This window comes from Puntigrus tetrazona, chromosome 7, assembly GCF_018831695.1.
Source record: "Puntigrus tetrazona isolate hp1 chromosome 7, ASM1883169v1, whole genome shotgun sequence".
Classification (NCBI taxonomy): domain Eukaryota; kingdom Metazoa; phylum Chordata; class Actinopteri; order Cypriniformes; family Cyprinidae; genus Puntigrus; species Puntigrus tetrazona.
The window spans coordinates 33,305,863-33,331,534 of NC_056705.1; the positions used below are offsets into that span (position 1 = coordinate 33,305,863).

The window sequence follows — 25,672 nt, forward strand, 5'->3', positions numbered from 1 at the left end:
CATTGTTGTATACAGCACATATTTAGTGGAATTTTAGTAGTTTAGTCAGTTTACTTAAGCTTTAATAAAATAAGCAGAACAATAATTCTTTTTTAAATCAGTCATTTTCTGTCAATTTTAATCACTTTACATATTTGATACATTTGATAAAAGAGTTTATATTTTTAATTATGCAGATTCTTGTGGTTAGGCTATGGCTACATGAGCTAAAATCACATTCTTAATTAGCTGTAACTGTGCTAATGCTGAACACTGACATTTTACTTTGTCTTTACTAGTATGCTACAAATGCTATACTTAGCATGTTCACAAGTGTTATGCTGGCTATTAGGTCTTATTTAATAAATAAAATAAATCAGTTTGAGGTGCAGCACGATTGTAACACTTTTTGAAATATTGAAAATATTCGTCTGTGAATATATTATATTCAACATCTAGCAACTAATTAAGTTAACTGACATCAAGTCTGTAACATACAAGGACGTCACAGAGAGGCAGAGTATCTAAGAAGTAAAGATCGCAAAGGCTCTTCATTTTGTAAAAGCTTAAAAAGGTGTGCAATACTTTAAAAAAAAAAATGTTATTCAATGTCAAATTGCTTAGCAAATCTCATTATCTACAATGCATAACATCAGAAAAAGTTTCAGATAAACTGCAGAAATTTCTATTTTTTACGGATAAGGCCAAAGACCTTTGTTGGATACCTTTGGTCTTTGGGCTTTCAGACGTTGACATTATTAAAGAGGCCCAGTAATGCTTCCAGAAACCACTGTTGGAAAACAAATCTGCCGTATCTGCAAATGCCAACTAAAGCATTTAAAAATCATGCAAGAAGGAAGCCATATGTGAACATATTTCAGAAGCACTGTCTTGTCCTGTGTGTAAAGGCTCATTTAAAATGGACTGTATCAAAGTGGAAAAGTGTTCTGTTGTCATGAGTCCAAATTTGACATTCTTGTCAGAAATCTCGAAGGCTGTTTTTCTCTGGGCTAAAGAGGAGGGAGACCTTCCAGCATGTCATCAACGTTCAGTTCAAAAGCCAGAATTTCTGATGGCATGGGGGTGAATGTGCATACAATATGGGCAGCTTGCATGTTTTGGAAGGTACTATGATTACTGGTTTTAGAGCAACATATGCTTTACTCCAGATGATATTTCAGCTATTACAACAGCATTGCTTTATAATAGAAGAGTCTGGGTGCTAAATTGGCCTGCCGGCAGTCCAGATCTTTCAACTGTAGAAAACATTTGGCACATAATTAAACCAAAAATCCCTCAAAGTCAACCAGAAACTCTTCAGCAGCTGGAAATGTATGTCAGGCAAGAATTGGACCAAATTCCAAAGCCTTGCCTTAACTGGAAGACCCATGGATGACACTGGTAATCCACCACAGCATTTCCCTTAACGGGATCCATGCATACTCCCCTTGGATGACACACTGTAACCCAAACATGGAATTGACTGTGCATAAAATGCGCACTCCTCTGCCTCGACAAAAAGCCGATTCTCTAGCAGCCTTTGGAGCACTTGCCTGACCTTGCCTTACATAAATCCAACTTTGTGAAGATGGATGCCCCCTGCTACATCAACAGCAAAGTATGGGTATTCTTTACCATAATGTTATTCAAACTTTGGTAGTCAATGCGAGGTTGCCATCCTTCTTTGCGACCAAAAAACCCTCCTCTGCTGGAGAAGAAGAAGGGCATATAATCCCATCTGCCAGAGAATGAGAAATATTGATTGAGTACTGGATGAGAGTTTGTTAAGCCATGCTCTACATGACAGTAGCCTTAAACCTACTGTCAGGCTTGATTTTTGCCTAGCATTCAGTCAGGAAATGTTCCACAGCTCGGCAGTACAAACACAATTCATGTCTTCCCCGACATTCTTTCTCCTCCCGGGAAAGCACTCCTCACCTGCATGGCCTCTATGTGGGAGGAATGGCTGACTGTACTCTCTGTACCTGCAGGGGAATACTTGGCAAAATCCATACGTAGCTGATTCTGAGCACACTGGCTCTGATGTCCACAAGTCCCTTAAATGAATATTTCCTTCTGAATGTGATCAGGCAGCCTATACAGGAACATGTCCCACTGCTCCTCCTCGTTAAACTTACAATCCGCCACCAGAGTCCGGAAGTCAATGGAATAATCTGAAACATTCCTATGTTCCTGCAGAAAATCAGGAACGGAGCGGTCAAAGACAGCTTTTATCAGGCGGTGGAACCAGGAGCATCACAAATGTTGGTTCTTCCAGACTGCAGTCCCCTACAGAGCAGCCATTCCTGACAGCAGAATCAATACAAATGCCACGTTTGAATCCTCAGTGACGTCACTCTGTTAGAAAGGCTCTACACATATTTGCTTACCACCATGCCTCTCTGGCGTAGGTAGGCGAGGTTCAGGCTGGGGTATATTGATTGTTGGTCTTAGGGAAAATGGGCAGCATGGGTGGTGAAGTGGGCGATCTCAACAGTTGTAACTGGGTGATGAGCTTGGACACTCGGCTACCAGAGCTACCGCTTGTCCCATAGCCAGCACCTGTTCCTCTTGATGGTCCATATGACCATTACTGCTGGACAGAAAGTTCTGTAGATTGGATGCCTCCACTGAATCCATGTCTGGTCATGAGACAATTGTACATTTTGTTTCAGAATCATTTCAATAATTAATTTATTTAGAACCACTAAAGTGTTCCCTTTGGTGTGACACCCTAAATTATATATTTAAATTTTCATTTAAAAATATATGTATTGAATTGCAGTGTTTCCACTATAGTCCCTGACAGCAAAAAACTCAAGAGAATGTTTTGAACTCGCCTCTTATCTAATGAAGCTTAAATAAAAACAGAATTGCTTATTATCCGCTGAATCCTTTATTTTTAACACCATATATGATCTTTTACACAGACATCTGCTTATCTCTCAGCATCTCTCAGCATTTAATTTTTATTTCAAAACAGACTGATTTGTGGTGTAGCACAAGATTCCAAGCATCATTACAGTGTAAACTGGACATATGGACACATGTAATCATACCTAAATCAGAAAACCAGTAGATACAGTAATATTCCCTCATCACATGGAAAAACTGCAGGCTGTCACACAGACATGTGCTGCACACACAACATATCTCTGCATGAGAAACATTTCATGGAAAATTATGTAAGTTAGCTAGGAATACTAAAGTCATAAATTTACACAAAAGGCCGCATAGCCTCCACAACTGAGGAGAGAAAGAACAGGAAATATAGACAGAAAACAGGGATCCACCAAAAGGAGATTATATGCATTATTAAATAGATAAATGTATTATTAGAAAAAATGCCATTTACATTTTGCATTTTGTGGTAAAATTAAACAGTTTAGTTAATATAAGCCTGTGTTTAGATTACAGTGCAATTACAATACTGTGCAGTGTCAAAAGGCAACCAACTTTGTTTACATATATATACTGGCCCTGATAATTATAATATGTACTTATTATTTAGTGTATTTTTGAAAATCTGTTGTTGTTTTATATGTCTCAGCTCTTCTTGTTGCTTTAGTCTTTGTCAACATCTGCTTGCACCACCTGAGTAACTAACAGTAGATGGAGATAAAGCATAGATACTCTAGTGTCATAGACTCTTTGTGTTTTTGTTTTTAGTTCTCCTGTTTCTCGTTCAGTTCCTGTGTTTCCTTAATTCCTTATGGCACCTGCCACCATTTGCAGGCCAATAAAGCCTACCCGTGGTCCCTATGGCAAGCCAAAAGGACATTACACGGACCATGCTTCCAGTGCACCCTGAAGTGACCATGCCTCCAGTGCAACCTTCATGCCCTGAACCTGTCCCAGGAGGCAATTCCCCTTGACTTCACGGCTCTTCACTCTTGTGACTCAGCTGGTCCCGTCCAGCTCCCCTTTGTCTTGTGCGCCTCAGCTGGTCCCGTCCACCTTAACCAAGTCTTCTGAGCCTCCACTGGTCCCAGCCAGCTTCACACTTCTCCTGAGCACCCTCCTGTGCCAACCTTTGCCACCAGAGCCTGCTCCTCCAGAGTGGCCTCCAGAGCCCTGGTTCACGGAACTTCCCAGAGAACATTTGGGGAGGCAGGGATGGGTGGGCTTATGGGCTAAAGTGGTGGTCCTTGAGCTCAGTGCTCTGCCATTGCTCCCTGATATCTGTACTTTGCCATGGCTCCCCGAGCATGGCCCAGAGAGTCCTGAACCGCTATGATCCCCTGAGACTACTGATCCACTATGGCTCCCTGAGAGTCCTGAAACAGGATGGCCTCCTGAGACTCCTGATCTGCTATGGCCTCTAGGGCACCTACCCACAATTCCTGTTGGATATTGTAGTGTTATAAGGGGTAGTAATGTCACAGACTCTGTGTGTGTTTGTTTCATTCGCTTGTTTCCCGTTCAGTTCCTGTGTTTCCTTATTTGGTTTTTCTTGCTCTCATTTAGTTAATTATTTTCATCGTTACCACCAGTGTTAATTAATTATCTTTGTTTTCCTGGTCTTTATATGTCATGAGTTTATTGTATTCCTTTGTCGTGGATTACTGTTAATCCTGAATTAAATGATTTTTATGTTTACTTCTTCGCCATACATCTTTAATACAACCACGTTGCGTGACATCTAACGCTATTCCTGTACTTTCTGTGCAATGTTGAATATTCTGATGAATTTTAACGATTAATGATTTTGTAATTTTGTAAAGCAAAATCAAATGAATTAAAGTGAAGTGAAGTCTGAAAGATATATATAGATTATTGAAATGGAATAATAAAAATGTGTGTGAAATCTCAGCCCCTAAAACACAAGTGCTGTTAATGCAATGCACTTTTTTTCAATTAAAGTTACAAGCATTCTGAAAAAAAAATCAACTATTTCTTAACAGCCATTAGTGGATAAACTTTATTTTTGTGTAGTTCTGATTTACCAAAAGGTAGAACAGGCACACCAATAAAGACCTGCCAACAGGTTGCACAGTTCTGCTCGAAAGAGGGATAATCAAAGGAGCTTTTGGATCTGGTGCAGTGAGCACTGCTGTAGCAAGCCAAGCACCCTTACTGCTAAGCCAGATAAGCATGTGTTTTGGCTTTGTTTATGCTAGGAGAGCAAGGAGGCATGGTGCCCTTTCACAGCTCAGAGCAGAGCCCTGTAATGTGCTTTTGTGCCTCTATTCAACACCTGTCACATTGCCAAGTATCTGAGGGCAAATCTAGGCTTCATATTATTCATGTTTTTATGACCTGATGTGATGCTTATTTGCATAACAGTTAAATATATCTGCCATGGCAATGCTTTGTTGTGATTATTATTTTGCAATTTAATATACAAAGCTTTGTTGTGCTAATCAGGTGGTAAATCTTTTCATTATTTGTTATGTTTAACATCTCTACACAATAATAAAAAAAAATGCAATAATAAACAAATATACAACATTTATATAATACTACATAAAATGTATAAATGAAAGAATATAAAGCCATGTATTACAAAATTTTGAAATATGAAATTTTCTACATTACGTTTCACACATAAAGAGAAAAGACTATATATATATATATATATATATATATATATATATATATATATATATATATATATATATATATATATATATATATATATAGGCAGACGTTTTATCTAGTATAATAATAAATTTAACCAATGATTAAGATTTAATCATTGCTTAGTTTTCAATATTAAAGCATAATCCTAATAAACAGCCTGAAGGAGATAAGGTATTTCTATATCCAGTGCCATGTGCAATCTCTCTATGAGCAAAGGAGGATAAAAAATATATTTTTACTGGTTTGTTTGCCTGCCAATCAACAACAGAAACAACAATTTTCTATTCTTAAACCAATCAGGCAATGAAATGGCTTTTATTTTTGGACTTCGATTTAAGGCTTGCTACTTTCTTTTGCTTCTTTTGTTTAATATACTGGAAAATTATATTGTGGCTTGGTATTTTATATACTTTTTTATTGTTATCATTATTGTTTTAAACCAAAAAATACAGTAACACTAGTTATTTGGCAGAAAGTGGTAAAGCACATCACAGTGCTCTGCTGCTTTGGTCTGGTTTAGTTTACTTCTGGTTTATTTAGGTACATTCTAACTTTTTTTTATTATTCTCCTTTCAGGGACCTGAGGGCCCTCCAGGACAGAAGGTACTGTACAGTTAAAGTAATCAACATTTCACTAATCATGGAAACCTGTTTCTGCTTAAAAGATAGAAAACAATTTTTATTTATCTATTTGAAAGAAATTAATACTTTTAATTTTTAGCAAGGATACATTGATCGGAAGTGACTATAAAGACCTGTGGATTGTTACAAAACATTCTACTTAAACTAAATGCTGTTCTTTTGAACTTATATTCATCAAAGAATTAAAAAAGTTTCATGGTTTCCATAAAAATGTTAAATATAAAAATTACATTATAAAACATTTCCTTAAAATTGTTAAATAGATAGTTCACCCGATTTGGTGCTACCCCAGGGTATCCAAGATGTAGGTGACTTTGTTTCTTCAGTAGAACACAAACAATGATTTTTAACTCAAACTGTTGCAGTCTGTCAGTCATATAATGCAAGTCAGTGGGTACAGTCGAGAGAGTGAAAAACATGCCCAGACAAAACCAAATGTAAAACCCTGTGGCTCCTGGTGATACATTGATGTCCTAAGACACGAAACAATAGGTTTGTGTGTGAAACTGAAAAATTTGTATATTTTTTTATTTAAATTTTTAACGAATACACCACTATGTCCAGTTTCCGGTTTGTGACGTCTGTACAAAACTGAGCTAAAAGTCTGCACCTCAGGCCATAAAATAAGGCCCATCATGTTTGCAGCAGTCCCAAGTCCCTGTGGTCCCAGGGGTGCCAAGTCTGTTGGTCCCTGTTGGTCCTTCCACTTCCTTTACACCTTCAGAGGCACTGGTGTATAGCCAGTGATTGATCTGCTCACACACACGCAGGAATATTATGGAAGTGAAGACAAGATTCTAAAACCTGGAAACATTATTTAAAGAGCACCACTGCCACTACGCAACTGTCTCGAATGCCCTCTTCGCTCATAACCATGAGGATGCCATACTCCTAGTGGAGCTGGCATGTATTTGTATTCCCCAAATCTGTAAGTAATAGATATTGCATTTCCTGTTTTGCTATACTGAAACCAGCATGAGTAAATCCATTGTCTTGAGAGAATTCTCATAAATTAGCTGACTGCATTAATGTAATGCAGTGTGAGGGGGGAGTTCACCCTTCATGTGCCTCTCAGAAATTGTAATGGTCTTCTTACCGGCCTTCCCAAGAAGACTATTAGACAGCTGCAGCTCATCCAGAACACTGCTGCCAGCATGTTGACTAGAAGTAGAATAATTTGAGCATATCACACCAGTCTTCAGGTCCTTACACTGGCTTCCTGTTACTTTTATCAGTGTTTTTTCTTTTATGTAAAGCACTTTGAATGACCATTGTGTATGAAATGTGCTATATAAAAGACCTTGCCTTGCTGTTTTGCAGACCCTGATTAGTAGGAGAGTGATATGCTAGCAGCCACATACAGTTAGAAGACATGTGATTGCCATCTAGGCATATACAGAAATATCATGCAATGTCATCACATTGTTTAAAGCTGCACTGCTCCCCAGCTCTATTCAAGACCAGCAAGTTTTTTAGGGCCAGTGTTGAACTTATCTTTTTCATGCCAGAACCCACCTTTCAATAATGAAGAGAAAGGACACAGGCTGGGAAAAGTGGTATGAAAGATCCGACTCTCTCTCCTTTCTCATTTTGCCCATGATCTTCACTGTGGGAAATGCATATTTGGGAGCACTCCACCATTGCAGTGTGTGCATATGCACTTCAGAGGAAAAACATCAGGCAATAAGCATTCTTGCATGCATTACCTGAATTGATACAAGATGTTGGCTGCCCCATAGAAGAAGCACGCTTCTTTAAGGGCTGTGATTTGACTCCCTCTGTTGATTTATATCGCAGTGTTTTCTGTTTGGAGGAGACATGTTTCTTAAAACCCCAGTGGTAGGTGTTTTCCACGTAGATGTGCCAGAATGATCCTAAGGCATGGGCACAGACCAAGCAGGGGATGTGCCAAGATCTCGTTCCGACACATCATTGTCGTTCTCCATTGTTATCTTTAATCAGATGGAGAAGATTCACTGATGAAAAAGTTTCACCACAGACTGTTTAATGATGAACAGGTCTTTGTGACTATATTTCAAGTTGAAAAGACATTTTGTTCCCACTTCAAGTGGACCTTATTTTCGCAGGTCATCCACAAGATGGATTAAAATAAAGATGAGGCATAAACAAAAAATATTAATAATAAAATAAAATGAAATAATACATTCTGTGGTACCTAAAAGAAGTATGTGGCGCCCAAGTTTCTTATAGGAGCCAATGGTTCTTTACTTTTTTTTTTCTTTTGGTCTGGAGCCTTGCAGAAACCTTTGAAGCTCCCCTCAATGCAGACACAAATATGCTCGGGTCAGTTGCACTGGGGCTCTTAAATATTTTGTCGAGAAGTCCATGGAGGCCACAAACAGCATGCCGATGCTCTACAGGGTTCAAAAACAGCATGAACTGTATGACTATGAACTGATGATGTATATTTTTCGCTTTTATTTAATCTGAGATGAAGCAAATACATTTTTGTGGGAGTTTCTTACATTATAAAACATAAACTTATGGAAATGGTTTAAACTATTTGCTATTCCACACCAAAATCAAGCCCAGCAGCAGTGAGAAATGACACTTCTACACCTCCTCGGGGTTTTCTGTTTTTAGATAAGCAACAGAATCACAAGCCTGAAACATCACAAATAATGGATTTGCCAAGCACAGTTCTGAACATCCATCTGTGGACAAATTACAACAAAAGAGAATTTAAATGACCTGATTATTAAGCCTTGGGGGGCATCAGAGGTGTGGTAAGACTTCATTATCTCATCACGAATCTCTTCTTCTGTGGAGCGACCTTTCACCATTATTTAAAGACAAGAATAAAAAATAAAAAAAACTAGGGCTTCTGTACGGTCTCTGCATACACACATACACACTCATTTGTAACTCCATACTCTTTATGGAAAAAGCATGTGTTTTTTTTTTTTTTTTTTTTTTTTTTTTAATGTAGTGCACATGTATTTTTTGGAATACCAGACTTAGCTGATGTACTTTAACTTGACATTAGGTAGCTGCCAGTGTTTTCCAAAGTAACATCATTAATGCTGTTTGTTTGAGCTGTCAGCATGACATTTGGGCGATGAAACACTGCTGTGTTAATGACTGTGCTCACCTCAGGGCCTCATTTGGGTGTGCCTCGTATGTGGGTGTGCCTTGGCTGACTCATGTCCTGAGGACCCAATGTAAACAGCTATTTTTTTGTGTATGTGACCTTATTACAGCAGTCTGTCAGAATCGCTTCCCGAGGATACAGCCTGCGTCTAGAACATATTTGCATTTGCGATCAAAAATAATAATTGAAAAAGTGAAGTTTTTGCTGAGGTAAGCGCGTGAACTTCATATTAACTGAAGCACACTCGCCATCCGTCAGTCACCTAAAAAGCTTAGTGGTTTGTTACTTTTAATAAACAAAGTATCGGGTTTAAATGATTCCAAATTCAAAACGAAATTTGAATAATAAACACATTGCTTTGACACTTTTAATTGTGCATGAGTTCAAGATGCAAGTCAACATATTTCTTTCTCTTTACAAAGAACAGTAAAAACGAACAAACACAAGCACACACACAAATCATGTTCTAAATGTATTTTTAATATTCATACTCTCAATTATTCCTTACAGCAGTGGGCAGGAGTCTTTTGCGATACTTGCAAAAGTTGTGCCTGCAGAATATGAGGAAGCAGAAAAGTCTACTCCTTCTGATGCGGCTTTCACCTGCTAATAGAATAAATTTCCTTAGAATAAATGCTGATAGCCCAGGTGACTGAAATTGTAAAGAAGAGATTGAGTCAGGACCACAAATTAGAATTAGTGTTCTCATGAAAATTTATATACATTTTATGCATGTTGTTCTATAAAACATAAATTTACTTACGTTTTTACAGGCACTAAAATGTCCAAATCTGACATATCTTGACAATGTTTATTTAAATGTTAAAACTTTTATTTAAATTAAAAATGTACGTATTGACTACACCTAAAAATGGATCCTTAATATTGAAATCACTGCATTAAATTGATTATTTTTGTTGTTTTTAGTTGTCATATCAATTACCTTGTTTGCAGCTGCATTATTAAACTTTATACAAAAATAGACCTTTATAATGTTAAACAAGACTTCATTTTAAACCTTTAAAATGAACAACATTTCTGCAATAGTTTAATCATTACTTGCCATTTAATGTCTAACTTACGTGCCAAGGGCCACAAAAAGCGTTTTCTCTGACATGCTGTAACTGACAATAGAACAATAAAATACACCAAAAACACATAACATAATTGCAAATGAAACCATAATTGCAAAATTGCTAAATTTTATTAGTGTGCTCTAATCCAAATCTTTCGAATCCATACAACTGAGAGAAACAGACCCAAAGAGATTAGTGACCATAAACAGTAAAGCCTGAATTTATACGCATTCAGAACAAATTCAAATGTTGCCGCTTCAAACAATGGGCTTTACGGCAGGATACTCAAAGGCTAATTGGTTCTCGTCTGCATTCATCACAGATTGCTATAAGCCTCGTATCTGCTTAGGCGTATTCGAATAATGCACGCAGCGTCTTCACGAGTTTAGGAGAGAGGATCGGGAAAATAATCTGGATAATATTTTCAGCGATTAAGAATATAAATTCTGCTCTGCACCTTACACAAACCAACAATATTCCGCCAGAGAGGACTGTGGCTGCAAAACATCGTCATTTGGGTTACTTTTGGTACAGCTTTTAACATTTATGCAATAAAAATTATTGCAATTGCATTTATCTGTCATGTTTTTCTCATACTGTACAGAGATAGTTATGTTTAGGTGTAAAGATAAGAGTGGGATTAGTGAGAATTGTTTTTTTTTTTTTTTTTAAATGCTATGTTGCTACGAAAATGGTTATTTATTTTTCTGCATATATTTTATTTTCTTTTATATAAGGTAGGTTTAGGTTTGGGGTTAAATTAAGGGGTCTAAAAATCTAAATTGCTTCTTTTTTTATATATATAAAATGCTAAAATTGCACTGATATGTAATGTATGTTTTATGCTTGTAAATGTTACATATCCATACCTACGTATAAACAGGAGATCAGGCTAAGAGAACACCACTGAGTCCAGAAGATATTGTTATAAAGAAAAGCTTTGACTACAATGAGGAGGTTCAAGCCACTGGTTCAGATTTGGCAAAGATTAAGAGAAAGGAGATCGATGTCTTTTCTGAGCACATTAATTCAGAGGACATATACATCAAGTTCACTAAAGAAGAGATGTGGGACAAAAAAAATATTTCTGGACTGTGTTATAAGAGTGAGTAAAGACATATACCGTAGGAGAATACATATAGGAGAGAAAAAACAGCCACTTTATTGACACATTGCACAGCATCATTTTTGCATCTACTACAAAAGAAACACAGTTTTCAAGACCATAAGGTGAGAATTCTGGTTAGAGAAGAGAGGTGGTTTGAAAGAGGCTTAAAGGAAGCGATTCGTGTAAAAGTGGAGCGACTCTCTTTGAATAGGGGAGGGGTTGTGAGACATAATCTGTCCCACTCCTATGATGCTGTGCTCGAAACAGTGCCACGTCGCTGTAAGGAGAGATCTGGGTGAAGTAACACCACTCACTCTGGCAGTTGTCACACACTTAATCTTGTAGTCATATGACCTCTATAGGTCTGTTGATCATGTGACTTTTGTGGATATATTTGCCAGAGATACTTCCTGTTTGGAAACTGATGAAGGCGTTTGGATAGACATTGATATGTCTTGTTAAATTTTTTGTAATGGTACATGTAGTGCATGTAGTTTAATGTAACTATTTTACAGCTGCTTATAGTTCATTAAAATCATTTTCAAGAATTTTATAGACCATTAAAACTTATATATATCCATCTTTATCTAATTTATTTTGAATATATCTAATGACAGTATGTAATTTTCACTTCTAGGGTTCTGTTGGGCCACCTGGTATTTCAGGTATCGATGGAATGAAGGTAAGATAACAGATATCTTCACTTTAAATTCGTATGGCTTTTAAAACACTGTAAATTTCCTGTTTTTGCCTTTAGCCACTTTAAATTATAGGACACTGGTTCTTATGACCTGTGACAAAACATCTCCAGCAATGGCAATGACTATTAGGTTTAAAAATGTAAATATTTTTAATTGTAATGTTGTTTGGTATCAACAATGTATTTTGCACAATAATGCCCTTCAGTTTTATTTTATCATAATTAAATCAAATATATAACACTTATTATCCTCTCACTGCAACCTGACATTGTGTTTACAGAGAGGGGTTTATATGCTATAAAATAGAGAAAAAATGTTGTTAGTTTTTTTATCAAAAAGTTTGTTAGATTGCTTTATCAAAAGCAACACTTAATAATATTATCTCATATTAAAACAAGCTTGTTTTTTCATTGACACATGCATGTTTCCTAAGGTTTCAAAGTTTTGTCCCCACTTTTTGTCAACAAAATCAGACATTAAAATTAAAGAAAAGGGAAAAGAAAAAAATCAATGTACATCAGGAGCAGCTGTCACTCTAAACGACTTTTATAGAACATTTTTGAATTGAATTTTGTGTATAAAAACAATAAGAAAGAATTTTGTGGCACATCTTTAGTAGTAAAAATTGCTTTCTTTGAATACATTCAAAATGTCTTTTTAAATATGAAGAATATGTGTTTCATAAATGTGATTCAGTGATTCTTGCATGATCAATTTTAATTAATATGGTGGCAAATAAGTCAAAAAGGGCATGTATACATATATAAAAAGATATATACTGAATATCATGAAAAGTCTAAAAGTTCAAGATAACACTACCTGATTCGAGACCAGACCAGCTCATAAGTATGAGATTTTATTTGTTTATTTAATGGCTTATGACTATAGATGTGGATGTTTGCATTCATAGAGTTGTGCACTGAATAGGCCACATTGTGTTGTTATTTATAGGGAGATATGGGTACACACCAGGATTAGATGGAATTTCTGGTGTTACAGTTTGTAGATTTATTACATCACAAGATCAATTTCATGTCATACAGAGTTTTATTAAAAGAAAGAAAAAAAACATCCTTTTTTTGAGTCTCAGCTCTCATGGTTCGAGGTTGTAGCAAGGGGACATAACGTCTCTGTTCCCTCCATCAGAGAATAAGGGTTACATACATAACCAAGATGTTTCCTGTCTGTCAGTCACTACAAGTTATGTCGTGATGATAGACTGGGGTCCAATGGAAAACGCCACAACCTGAACTCATTAATACCCAATCGCACTGCAACAGTTGGCAAGCAGCACGTGCCAGACTAATGCCATGCAGATGTTGTAACCATCCCATCGCCCCAGAGCAATACACTGTCCTTGGCACCCACCAGGGACTAGAGGTGAGTACATGACTACTGGAGAAGCCAGCCCACTCTTCCTGAATTAGAAGAATTCTAACAGGAAGCACTTCCAACCTTCCAAGAGGGTGCTAACCTCTTCAATTTGTTGACAGGTGGCAGAACAATGGGGAAGCGGACTTCCTGAGAAGGACACTGCAGAGACCACATCCTGAACAAGGGGGGGTGACATGTGGAAGCTAGCATGTACAGACCTGGGGCAGTAAGCATACAACTTACCTCTGTGGCAGACTTACCTCTCCCAGAATGGAGAGGAACAACTGGCAGCAGAGACAGACAGAAGACTCTTTCAAGGGAAGACACTGGTTTACAAGAGGAAACCTTACTGTGGAAAAATACACATATAGGATCTCCATGGAGAATTGGCTATATAGAGCACCTAGCCCAGTACAGGGGATGACTGGAATCAGGCAAGCAACCCCACTACTGGGCCTGGCATCAGACTGCTCCACCCAGTCTGACTGCCGGGGGTGTCGGAGGAAGTCCAACCAGTGTTCGCCAACCAGAGAACTTACTGGAGGGGAAAACAGCACTCGGATCCCGGGTGAGGGGGAATGGTGCAGCAAGCGTGACACGGCCAGTTCTTCCAGCCAATTACCTATTACCCAACACATGGGAAGAAACAGTGTCTGTGCAATCAGGTTCACTGAGGGAAACACATATTTGCATAGGGCCAGAGGCCAGCTGTGTGCCAGCGTGTCCATGCTGAGGGGAGCCTCGGTTAGGGAATAAAACAGCCCGGCAATGGGAGGATTTGTGAGGTAAACAGGTCGAGCCTGAGCCTCTCCGAATCGACTCCCAAATCAGCTGGATCGTCTCGAGGTGGAGTCGCCATTCTCCGGGAAAGATGAGTTGTCATGAGAGAACTCCCCGAATACGTATAGCACACAGTTGCAGAAGCCATATGCCCCAGGAGCCTCTGAAAAGTATCAGTGGAACCGCTGTCTTGCCTCTGAATGAACTCAGACAAGTTAGCACTGATTCTGCTTCTGCAAGACACGCTGTCATACTCACAGGAGTCTAGCTGTAGGCTGAAAAGAGGTCCACTGTAGGGGAAGAGATTGTTCTTTTCCCAGTTGATCTGAAGCTTCAACTGGATGAGGTGCTGAAGCACCAAATCCCTGTGCACAACATTCTAGCTGACTGAGCTAGAATGAGATAACTGAGGAGTCTGTGCAGAAATCTTGTGCAGGGCCAGAAGAAGCGCGCCAGGTGAATTGGACCGCGTGAGATGGCCCCTACATCGCTCGGCAATTGGACAGGACATGTACTGCGAGAGTAATAAGTGGTCTGCGGGGTTGGATCACTGTAGCCCCAGCAATCACTGTAGCCCTCTGATCCTCAATGTGTCAGCTGCCGATCCTCTGTTAGCATATGAGAGACCAAGTTGGGTGACAGCAGAAGGGCTCAATGCAAGACCCCAGTCTGTCGTCACAACATAGCGACTGACTGACAGGAACAATAAATCACACTGAGTCTGTTTCTATATCTACAAAGGTTTCTTAAATCGATCTCAGTGTAGTCTGTCAACATTTGTTCTTTATGCTATTAACTGAAATGTACTTTACAGATATAATAAACATCAGTGCAATTTGCTAATGCAGCATATTTAGCAGCATCCTATTATATGTATTGTGTTGCTGCAGTTATTTTTGACTTCAAAAGATGAGGTAATTTGATGTCATTTGACCGTTTACGACGGTTTAAATTTTCCTGTTTTTATATTAGAAGCGGCATTTTGGTTTTGATTGATTTTAATGTTACTTTAAGTTAGTGTAGAATGAAATGACTGGCAAACCTCAGCATTTTGTTTTGCGTGCCCCTCGGGTGAGTCTCACGTAGCCCCTTTTGAGAACCACTGTTTTACAGAATTGTGATGGATACATGACACTGGCACAATTTTCATAATTTCAGCATTGTATGCCACCAGAACAGAATTAAAAATAAAACAATCAAGATGACATGAAAGAGCAGACTTTTCAATTCAAGGGGTTGAAAAAATAAAATGCTTAGGACCAACCATTTTTATACACAGCCCCTGCCCCATATTCAGGGGCTGAAATATATTAAGTAAATAAATAATTAAATTAATTAAATAATAAATAAAATTTAATTTTTAAAAATATTTTGTAGAGCATTCTTCACAGGCAATATATGCATTAAGTTAAAGGCAATAAATTAAACCATGGATGGGTTTTCTCCTTTGTGACGCTTTGCCTGTAGTTGACTTCAAGTGTTGTTTTTGTGGGTCTTCCAGCATTTAATTTAGTCTCAGTATGTGAAATGCATGCTCAATCAAGGTTGACTGAAAAACTCCTGGATATTGCTGTATGATTTGGGTAATCATCCATTTGAAGTGCCCCCAATCAACTTTGCTCCATTTGACTAAATCTAGGCAGAGAGTATATTCCTATACACTTCGGTGAAGTATTCCACTGCTTCTGTCCTCTGTCACGCCATCAATAAAGACCAGTAGCCTAGTGCCAATGGAAGCTGTGCAAAGCACATGGCATCACACATTGCTCCTCCATACTTCACAGATGATGTTTCTCCGTGATTTAGGACGCGGGAGTACAAACCTTGTTATGATCACATGGCATTGCACAAGTCTCCGAAATCTCGCTGGCTTATATCATTCAAGGAAGCCACACACACCGCCGAGGTGCAACAACACAGAAAGTGAGGTGACAATTAATTTAATGATCAACAGTGACAATCAACAATGTTATAAATAAGTCACCCCCTTATGTGGCAGTGCTACATGTTTTATACTTTGGACCATGAGCTGTCCCATGCCTCCATACTTTTTCTTCCAATCATTCTGGTACAGGTTGATCATAAATTCAGCCATCCAAAGATTGTATTTCAGTAGTAGTTCTGTTTTTATTACATGATTTTGCTATGATTACATGTTTTTAGAGTCTTCTCTTGATTGTAGACTTTGACAGTGACAAGCCTACCTCCTGGAAGTGTTCATTACTTGTACTTCACCACTGTTAAATACTTTGCCAAAATTGTCTCTCAGCTTCATGAGCTGCTCGGTGGATGTCAAGTACAGATGGTGCACACAATACATCCACTTATCAAAGCTCCTTGGTAAGGCTTTCATTACCTGACAAGTTTAATGGCTCACTAGAACAATGTTGATGGTTTCTTCATTAATGTAAGATTTATAAACATGGCCAACAGTGAAGGCTGCACTACAGAAGTGAAGTCACTGGCTTGAAGGAGCAGTTCAGCCCTTTCAAATTAACAGCTTGTCATATCTATTTCACTGCCGTCTGTAGTCAGATCAGTAGATCAGTTGGGATATCATGGTAGAGATCCATCAAGACTTACAGGATGATTCACTACCACTGGAATGTCCACCCAATCAACAATATGTTATTCAAGCCCTTGCCAATTGGACTTTACAATATGTCCACACCTCGCTAAATTCTGGACAACCTGAAATTCAGTGAACAATGACTTTTGATTCATGATACATTTTGTTCACACTTGCCTATAGACTTTGCCCCAGCCTACTTTACTTTAATTACTATACAACTGTGGATTGCTTTCAAGATTAACAGTGTTTAAGGGCTGCCCACTGCTGTGGAGAAACATATTCAGAGTCAATGGCATACCAGAGAACATAGTGTCTGACCAGGCCCCACAGTTCACCTGTTTTTGTTTTTTTATATATATCATTGTGAAAGACACTTAAGATTTTTGTCACACTAAATACATGTTATACATCATTCATAAATGTTAGGTGCACAATAACAGCAAAATCTGGTGCTTTTGCAAAATAAAGAGAATATATAGGCTATGCCTTCTTCTGTCTTTTCTGTCTCCTGCAAAACTGCTTTTAGAAACGTGTCACTAAAATATTGCCCAAAACACTTCAGAATTAATCCTGCTGCTTTTGTCAGCAGTCCCATCATCAATAATTACAAAGAACCCCAGTTCCATTGGCAGCCATACATGCCCGCGCCATGACACTATCACCACCATGCTTCACTGATGAGGTGGTATGCTTAGGATCATATAGAAGTTCCTTTACTTCTCAATACTTTTCTCTTCCCATCACTCTGGCTGACCAAGTTGATCTTGGTCTCATCTGTCCAGGATGTTGTTCCAGAACTATCAAGGCTTTTTAGATGTTGTTTGGTAAGCTCTAATCTGACCTTCCTGTTTTTGAGGACCAACACAGTTGTTTTTCCGTGGTCTTTCTGGTCTTTTGGTGTTGCTGAGCTCCCGTGTGTGTTCCTTCTTTTTAAGAATGTTTCATGTTTTCATGTTTTGTGGCCATACCTAATATTTATCTCTCTGATGGGTTCGTTTGGTTTTCAGCCTAATGATGCTTGCTTCACTGATAGTGACAGATCTTTGGGTCTCATCTTGAGAGTTGACAGCAACAACAGATTCAAATGCAAATAGAACACTTGAAATTAACTCTGGACCTTTTATCTGGTCATCATAATTGGGATAATGAGGGAATAACACACACCTGGCCATGGAACAGCTGAAAGCCAATTGTCCCATTACTTAACAAGTGGAAAGCACATATGCAAACTGTTGCTAATTCCTACATTGTTCACCTGATTTGTATGTAAATACCCTCAAATTAAAACTGACAGTCTGACGATAAAGCATGCTTTTTTTAATTTAATTTCAAATTCATTGTGGTGTTGTATAGAGCCAAAAATTTTAGAATTGTGTCACACTAATATTGTGTGTGTGTATATATATATATATATATATATATATATATATATATATATATATATATATATATATATATCTCTATATCTGTATATTGTGTGACAGTGTCCGAATTACTCATCAGGCGCCCTGGGCTCTTGCAGGAACACCTGGCCGCCTCCACAGGTTGATTTGTCAGCATGCAGCGCTCATCAAAGGCAGGAAAAGTACCACAAGGAGAGAAAAATGGTCCAGAACCTTGGCAGTGCCAGAGGAGCACCTTCGCGACCAATGGAATCAGGCCTGCAGTTCCCTCCAGTGCAAGGCAGGCCTATGTCCACTGAAGGGTCCAGCGCTGCCCATGGAAACTTGGCTGGCAGGCTGTATAGTTGCTCAGAGACCCCAGCAGACACATCAGAAGTAGGAGGTGTGAATGAATGAAAACCCTTCACCTTCCCTTCTTGACTCCGGCAGTGCAGCCCGATGACCCTAGTCCAGGCCCAATGTCCTCGCACTTACGGACTTGAAAGTAGAACATACCTACCCATCACATGTGTGCATAAGGACACCCAATAAGTTCTTGCTCAGAGTTCTCTGATGTGTTCTTGTCACCAGACCAGCAGAAAGGCCCTTACCTCTGGGTGATCTGCATTCCTCCCTCTGCTTCTAACTTCCTGTCTGAGGACTATAAATTCTAGTAACCAGGTCACTCACCTGCAGGTTAGTGTTCGCCTGTTCTGTTGTTCATTTTCAGAGTTCCTTGTGTTTTCCAGAGTTCTTGTTTCCCTGATTTTGACCCTGTCTGTCTTTGGATACTGTGATTGTTTGCTGCCCTGACCTGACCCTGTCGCCTGTTTCTGGATTTTGTTTATTGCCTGCTTCTCCTATACATCTGTTTGCCCTGTTTGGCGCCTGCCTGCTATGACCATGCCACCTTTCTTCCAATAGAAAGCCTGCATGTGGATCCACACGCCTCAGGCCCCTCATTCGTGACAGTTCTCCCCAAAACCGGGCAGACCAATATGATGAAACGTTGACCCTGAGAAGGTGGGAAGTGGTCCAGAATGGCTCAGAGGCCCCTTGCAAGACCAGAGTACGTACGTTCACCTCTGTAGCTGCAGCAGGAAACAGCAACAGGAGGAAAAAAGCAGCAGAAAGCGTCACAGGAAAAATCTCTCTCCCACATCGAAGCTGAGACTAATGTCTGTGTCTTCTTACTCTACCAGGTAGCAGTGTGTGACCGACCGATCCATACACTCCTCATAACCTACGGACCCACTGCAGCACACAAGGAAAGCCAAAGGCTCAAGCATGATTACCTGCTTACCAGGACAACATGATTGGGACTTTATTTTCTGTATCTTCTGTTTTATTGTCAATAAATCCACCCTCCGGGTTAGTTGCTTGAAACTCTCTTTGTTGTGTGATTTTTTTCACCCTTTGCACTATATATATATATATATATATAGTGATCGTCGACTACCCTCCCCTTTATTGTCATCATCACCCACGTCCGCTATTCATGACCCTTCACCAGGCTCCCGACAGAGTGGGCGTGTACAGAGAAGGAGGCGTGAGTGATGAACAGGTCTGGCGGCGTGTGAATCCGAACCTGCGTCACCGCTGCCGTTAAATGCGAATACGCCTCTCCTCGAGGACCGGTCTCTTCCCACGTGCATGCACGCTGGTGTCCTCGTGGGTCTCAGAAAGGTGCCTGTGAGAGTTTCGCCGGCACCATGGCGTGCTGCCGGACTCCATAGTCCTGGTGAGCCACTGCACCGCGTGTACCGCTGGCCAGGTGCAGAATGCTGGGCTGTTTATCCCTTCTGACTGCGGCCCGGAAGAAGCGAAGGAGCTTACGCGGAAAGCAGCCGCGCCCCTGCGCCCGGCCCAGAGAGGAGCGCGTGTAGCCACCGGGGCTCACGCCCCATACCTAAGCCCTTCCCCTGGAAAACTACCCGGCCTGCACTTCCTGCTGCTTGCGACAAAGGACAGAGTTTACTCCTGTTTATTTTTGGACACTTTTTTCCCCTGGACACTTTCTTTTGTATATTGTTTTGTTAATAAAGAAAGCCTTTCAGAGGCCTGACACCCACCTCCACTGTGTCTGTGCGTTGGCTCCTCCATACAATCTTATAGAATAGTGGTCAGGTCACTTTATGCTATTATGCTGGTAAGGAGAAAAACATTTCACATTTCACTCCAGACACCCCCAAAGAGTAAACCAATAATTTCTTTCCTTCCTATCAAACCACTCCATTGCCAGTCTGTACTGTAGTGTATTGGGTGCATCATCATCTGATACATAGCACCACCAACTCTGGTACAATGTTCATGCACATGGTCCTCCAGAATGTTTGGCTATAGCAGCCCGGCCATGTATATTTACCTATGGAGCTCCCCAATGGACAGTTTTGGTGGAAACAGGAGGTTGAAAGTGCATATTTAATTCTGCAGTGAGTTGGGCAGCTGTGGTTTTTATGTTATTTGGATACAAAATTCACTTTCAGACAGCTTCCTCTTGCATCCCCAGTTAATCCTTTTTTGAATGTGGTTAATCCTTTTTGGTGGCATGCTGATGTGTAGCCTGGATACCATGGCTCTTGACCCATCCACAAAGTCTTACTGTCTGGAATTCACAGATGCGCCAGCCGAACATGAACCAACAGTTTGTTCTCTTTTAAACACTAGTGATTTAAAAAACCAACATTGGCTGCCAGAAATCACGTACCACCTTTGATTGGACACACCATTGCAACAAAAAACACTTGTCAGTTTCAACAAAGGTGCTATCTTCTAAGTTATTAAGTCAGATCCAGACACTTGAACACCTGGAAAAGCTAAAAATCTTTAATATCCTGCCTCATATTTCATCTTTTATGTCCAAACCCAAATAATTTCCAGCCTGCGCAAAAATAAATGAAATACTGGAGAGAGTGTGAATGTTTTGCAGATTGTGTAAAATCTTTTTTTTCCAGAATATCTTAAAGTTTTGGTTGATTGTATTAACTATTGTGAAAACATTTGTGAGGGTTGTGTGTATTGTTTTTACAGGTGGTATGGAATTTGTTTGAGAACCACACGTGTTAACTGTTTTGAGAACAAGGGACCTGGTTTGAGACAAATGTGTCAAATCACGTTTACAGAAAAAACTGTAAAATCATAAAATTCTGATCACTTGTTATCCTTATAACACAGAGCTGTATCCCAACCTAATTGGTTAAAGGTTATAAACTGTGCAATTATTTACAGCAAACACACAGTACCTGGTCTTTAAAACTATTAGTAGGGAGAAATGTAATTCGTAAGTGAGCTGTTGAGAGACACACAGACTGATACATAAGCAGAAGCAACTCCACGTCATCAGTTATTCCTTGTACAGGTAAGATTTATTGTGTTTTCCAGGTATGTATTAGGCCACCATGTCTGGGAGAGTAAAGGGTTATTTCAAATCGAATTATATCACGGAGTAGGTGCAAAATACTAGAGTCCACAGGTCTCATGTTCTAAAAGAATGAACTCCAGAAGTAATATTACCAAGCTGTGAGTTTTAAGCATGCTTTAATGTTTGAGTTTATAACATTTTAATATTTACCACTCACTTAATTCTCTTTTTCCAACAGGGTGACAGAGAGTGAAGCGGATTGAGTAAATATTCCCCTCAGTTATCTAATCATGTTTTTCTGTAGTGTTTGTTTTTGCAATTTTGGGATTTATAGGCTCTCACGATGTTAGTTCTTAACTATAGACTTTGTTGTATTAAGACTAGCCTGTTAATCATTATCAGGCCAATAATTCTTTTTAAATAATTGACAATCAATATATCATTTGTTATTGTTAATAGCCTAATTCCATTAACCACTGACTAAATATTGGGGGTGGGGAGCTAGTTTTAGTTATTGGGTAGGATTATATTCTGCCAAAACTCTACCCCCCAGAACAATACAATGTTATGTTCAAAGCTGCCATTTAAAAAGTAAAAAACTTTGAAAAGGTTGAAATATTTCACTTGAACTCAGCATCTGCTTTCTTGGCAAGATGGTAGTGAGCAGCTTTGTGAACAAGGAACAGTTTTCAATTTATTAGAGAGCTTGTAGAATATCTCAAGATGAAATCTGAATCTTTTTCCTAGTAAATTGGTGGAGAAAATGCAATCAGGCTAGGTATTAGATAGCTTGTGTGTGAAATCTGAACAAAGGAAGAGTGCTCTGCAACTTCTCATCTGTCACTTTGGATGAATGTGAGTAAAAAGAGCAAATGCAGGACTGAAGACAAAGGAAATTTTAATTATAGTTCCTTAGCAATTATACATTTTACTCCTAATTTTATGCACTGTGATGTGTGTGTCTTAAAAGAATCCTTTCTTAAATGAGTTTCACAGTGGCAGCCAACTTTTCAACATAGGAATAGAAAGTTTGAGCCTTCATGTCCAGAAGCACTTTATTCTCAATGAAAGTTAATTAATTTCAAGGATGGTAAGCACAGTGCTCTGCTCCAAGAGCACAGTGTTAATACAGCTGTTTAATGTGCAGTGGCCTTTGCTTTGCACATGCCTTGGATCACTACTAGGATTATATCTTGATGCTGTTGGCAGACATATCCTCAACCACAGGTTTACGCAACATTTAGACCAATAGCTCATTTAGACCAAAATTTAGACTTAATGTGTCAAACACCCAGATAGTTTCTATAATAAATCAAATTTATTAAAAGTAGACTCAAGCCCAATATAGACTTATGTATATCAGACTTTGTGCCTGCAGCCTAAAATGGCTGGGAATTACACAAAGACAGGACAAAGTGTTTTATCACCACTGCCACTTCATTACAAATATTGCCCGTTTTGCCAGAGCTACAATAAAATTTAATTTTCGAATCTTCAAATCCCTACAGTTGTTGATGTATTGGATGAGCACTATTACGACTTAACAATAACAACAGCACAGCATAGGAAGGACAGAAATCCTTTGTATGGAGTTGTCGTTCAAAGTGTAATATTTGCCCCATTACTTGTACATATATGACAGTATAGACTATTACAATCTCTACAGCAGACATAGGTTTCAAGGTTGCAAACTTTCAAAGTGTACCTACCATGAAGTTTGTTGTTGCATGCTATCCTTGGAACTGTGAGATGAATTTTGACATTCACGGAAAAACTACAAAACTGTAATGAGTACAGATGAAGCTGATGATGTTATATGCTTACAGTTACAAAAAGCATGGAATTTAGTAATAGGAAGTAGCATGCTAAGCTAACATAACATAGCGTCCTTGGAAATAAATTGTTCTAGAGATAGACACATCCAATACCCATCATTCCACACTCCAACCGCTAGCTCCTGTTTTAAATAGTATATGAACTTTTAACCAGAGACAATTTTTATATGCAATTTTACATTTTACTATACAACATGATGAGGACCAACTTTTCTTGTTTCAATGCTGTATTAAAATAATAAAACTTTTATTTTTCTGCCAGGGAGACATAGGAGAGGAGGGACCAGAGGTGACCCTGGAGAGAAAGTCAGTCGAAAGCCTAAGTGTTATGCTACTCATAGGACTCATTCTGCACTTTGCAAATTATTGTAGTTCCTAACTGCATTATTAAATGAAAAACTAAATTTAGCAAATTTGGTTAAATTTGGTTAAAAAAATAATTTTATTTATATTCTATAAGTTTTGCATTTTATAGTGATAATGTCTATAATAGGTAAAGACCAAGCTCAACCAAAAAAAATATTTGCTAACAATGGTATCCATCAGGAATAATCAAAGATGTAGATGAGCTTGTTTCCTCATTAGAACAGATATGTAAAAATGTGGTATTTCATCACTTGTTTACCAATGGATTCTCATGCGATGAATATGTGCTGTCAGAATTAGAGTTGAACAGCAATCTATCTATAAGTCAATAAATCAATCAATAAATTCATAGAAGAAGAACAATGATAATGCATTTTGACTCCAGGTTACTGGACTGTACCATTGAGTTAAATCCAGCACATGCACATACTCAGAGGCCTCCACTTGAACACAGGCGAAAGAGGACATGATAGAAGTTTAGCGAGAAACATTTCCACCCATACATAATGGGCACTTTTATCAAAAAGTAAGTGCCCAGGTTACTCCACCCTACTATGTAAATTTTACATTAATATGTGATTATTATATACCCCCCATATGTATTTCCGAACCAGTAAACATACACACATGTAACAATCTGCCTTAGAAAACATATGCTGTTTGCATTAGGGTCCAAAATGATGCTATGGTGAAACAGAGAGACAAACTGAAATTAAGTATTTTTTGTTGCTCATGAAAGAGTATTCTCGTTTTCTTTGTAATGTTACTGCTGTTAAAATGCTGATGTCAGATGTTGATTGTGTTAATTACATTGCCTATCTATGGGAGAGTCAGAGATATCAAAATATAACCAATTTGTGTTCAGATACGAACAAAGCTTTTTATTCGTGGGAGTAAATTTTTAGATTAATTTTATTATGCATTCTTACATTTAAGATTTTTTCTCTTTATTTTTACACATTTAATTCAAAATATTCAGCTAAATTACAAGCCATTTTGAATATTTAGCTGGTTTGCTTTATGTGTATGTGTGATTGGATGGCATTAAATGCATATCACCAAAGTATTGTGAGCGCTTGTTTTTGTCGGGTACCATGTGTTCTATGACCCACTTTAGTTAATTGTCTTAAGCGTTTTTTCACCTGTGTCTACAGTTAATTTAGTGATTTCCCACGTTTGTATTTAAGTTCTAGTTTTGATCCCTGCATTATTAAATCGTCGTTCTCGTCTTTACAATGTCGTGTAGTTTTGTCTCCTGTCTCCCTGCCTGTAAAGATATTGTTTATTGGTTCTCTGAAAGATTAGCAGCGTTTACTTTACATATAGCATCGTGCGCGCTCTGCTGTTAACCACACCCATGACGGCAGCGGTGCTTCACGACAATACCTTGGTGTTATGTATAGAAATATTTAACTGGAGTGTGTAATTAGTGACTTGCCACTAAAATCAGATCTCAAGAGGTGAAAAATCCTGTTTAGGTCAAAACCCTAACATAAATAAATCTCTTTAATTAAATTTCAAAAGCTTTTTGGTTTTGATTGCTATAGGCAGCAGTACAGTCTCACGGCAGTTCCCTGCGAAAAATCTTAAAGTTTGCAGCCACAAAATCTGAAGAAGCGGTTGCGGTTCAAGGGCTGGCATTTTCACACTACCAGAACCTCTTCTTCACTCCTTCGTGGGTCTCCAGTGTGCTTTTACGTCAAATCACACATTTCAAGTCAAAATTACCACAGTGCATAAATATAAGCATAAACATACAGATATAAAACCTACACCCGTTTAACCTGACTATGCATCCCAG

The 25,672-nt window shown here is 38.6% G+C and overlaps 1 protein-coding gene across 1 annotated transcript in view; it reads left to right on the forward strand.

Annotated features, from left to right (window-relative positions):
- LOC122347987 (collagen alpha-1(XXV) chain-like) overlaps positions 1-21,923 on the forward strand; it is a 43,879-nt gene extending 21,956 nt beyond the window's left edge. Inside the window, exons 7-9 of the mRNA XM_043243222.1 lie at positions 6,139-6,165; positions 12,138-12,182; positions 21,909-21,923. Coding sequence (XP_043099157.1) covers positions 6,139-6,165; positions 12,138-12,182; positions 21,909-21,923 — 87 coding nt within the window. The remainder of the gene's footprint in view (positions 1-6,138; positions 6,166-12,137; positions 12,183-21,908) is intronic.
- The last annotated feature ends 3,749 nt before the right edge of the window (positions 21,924-25,672 follow it).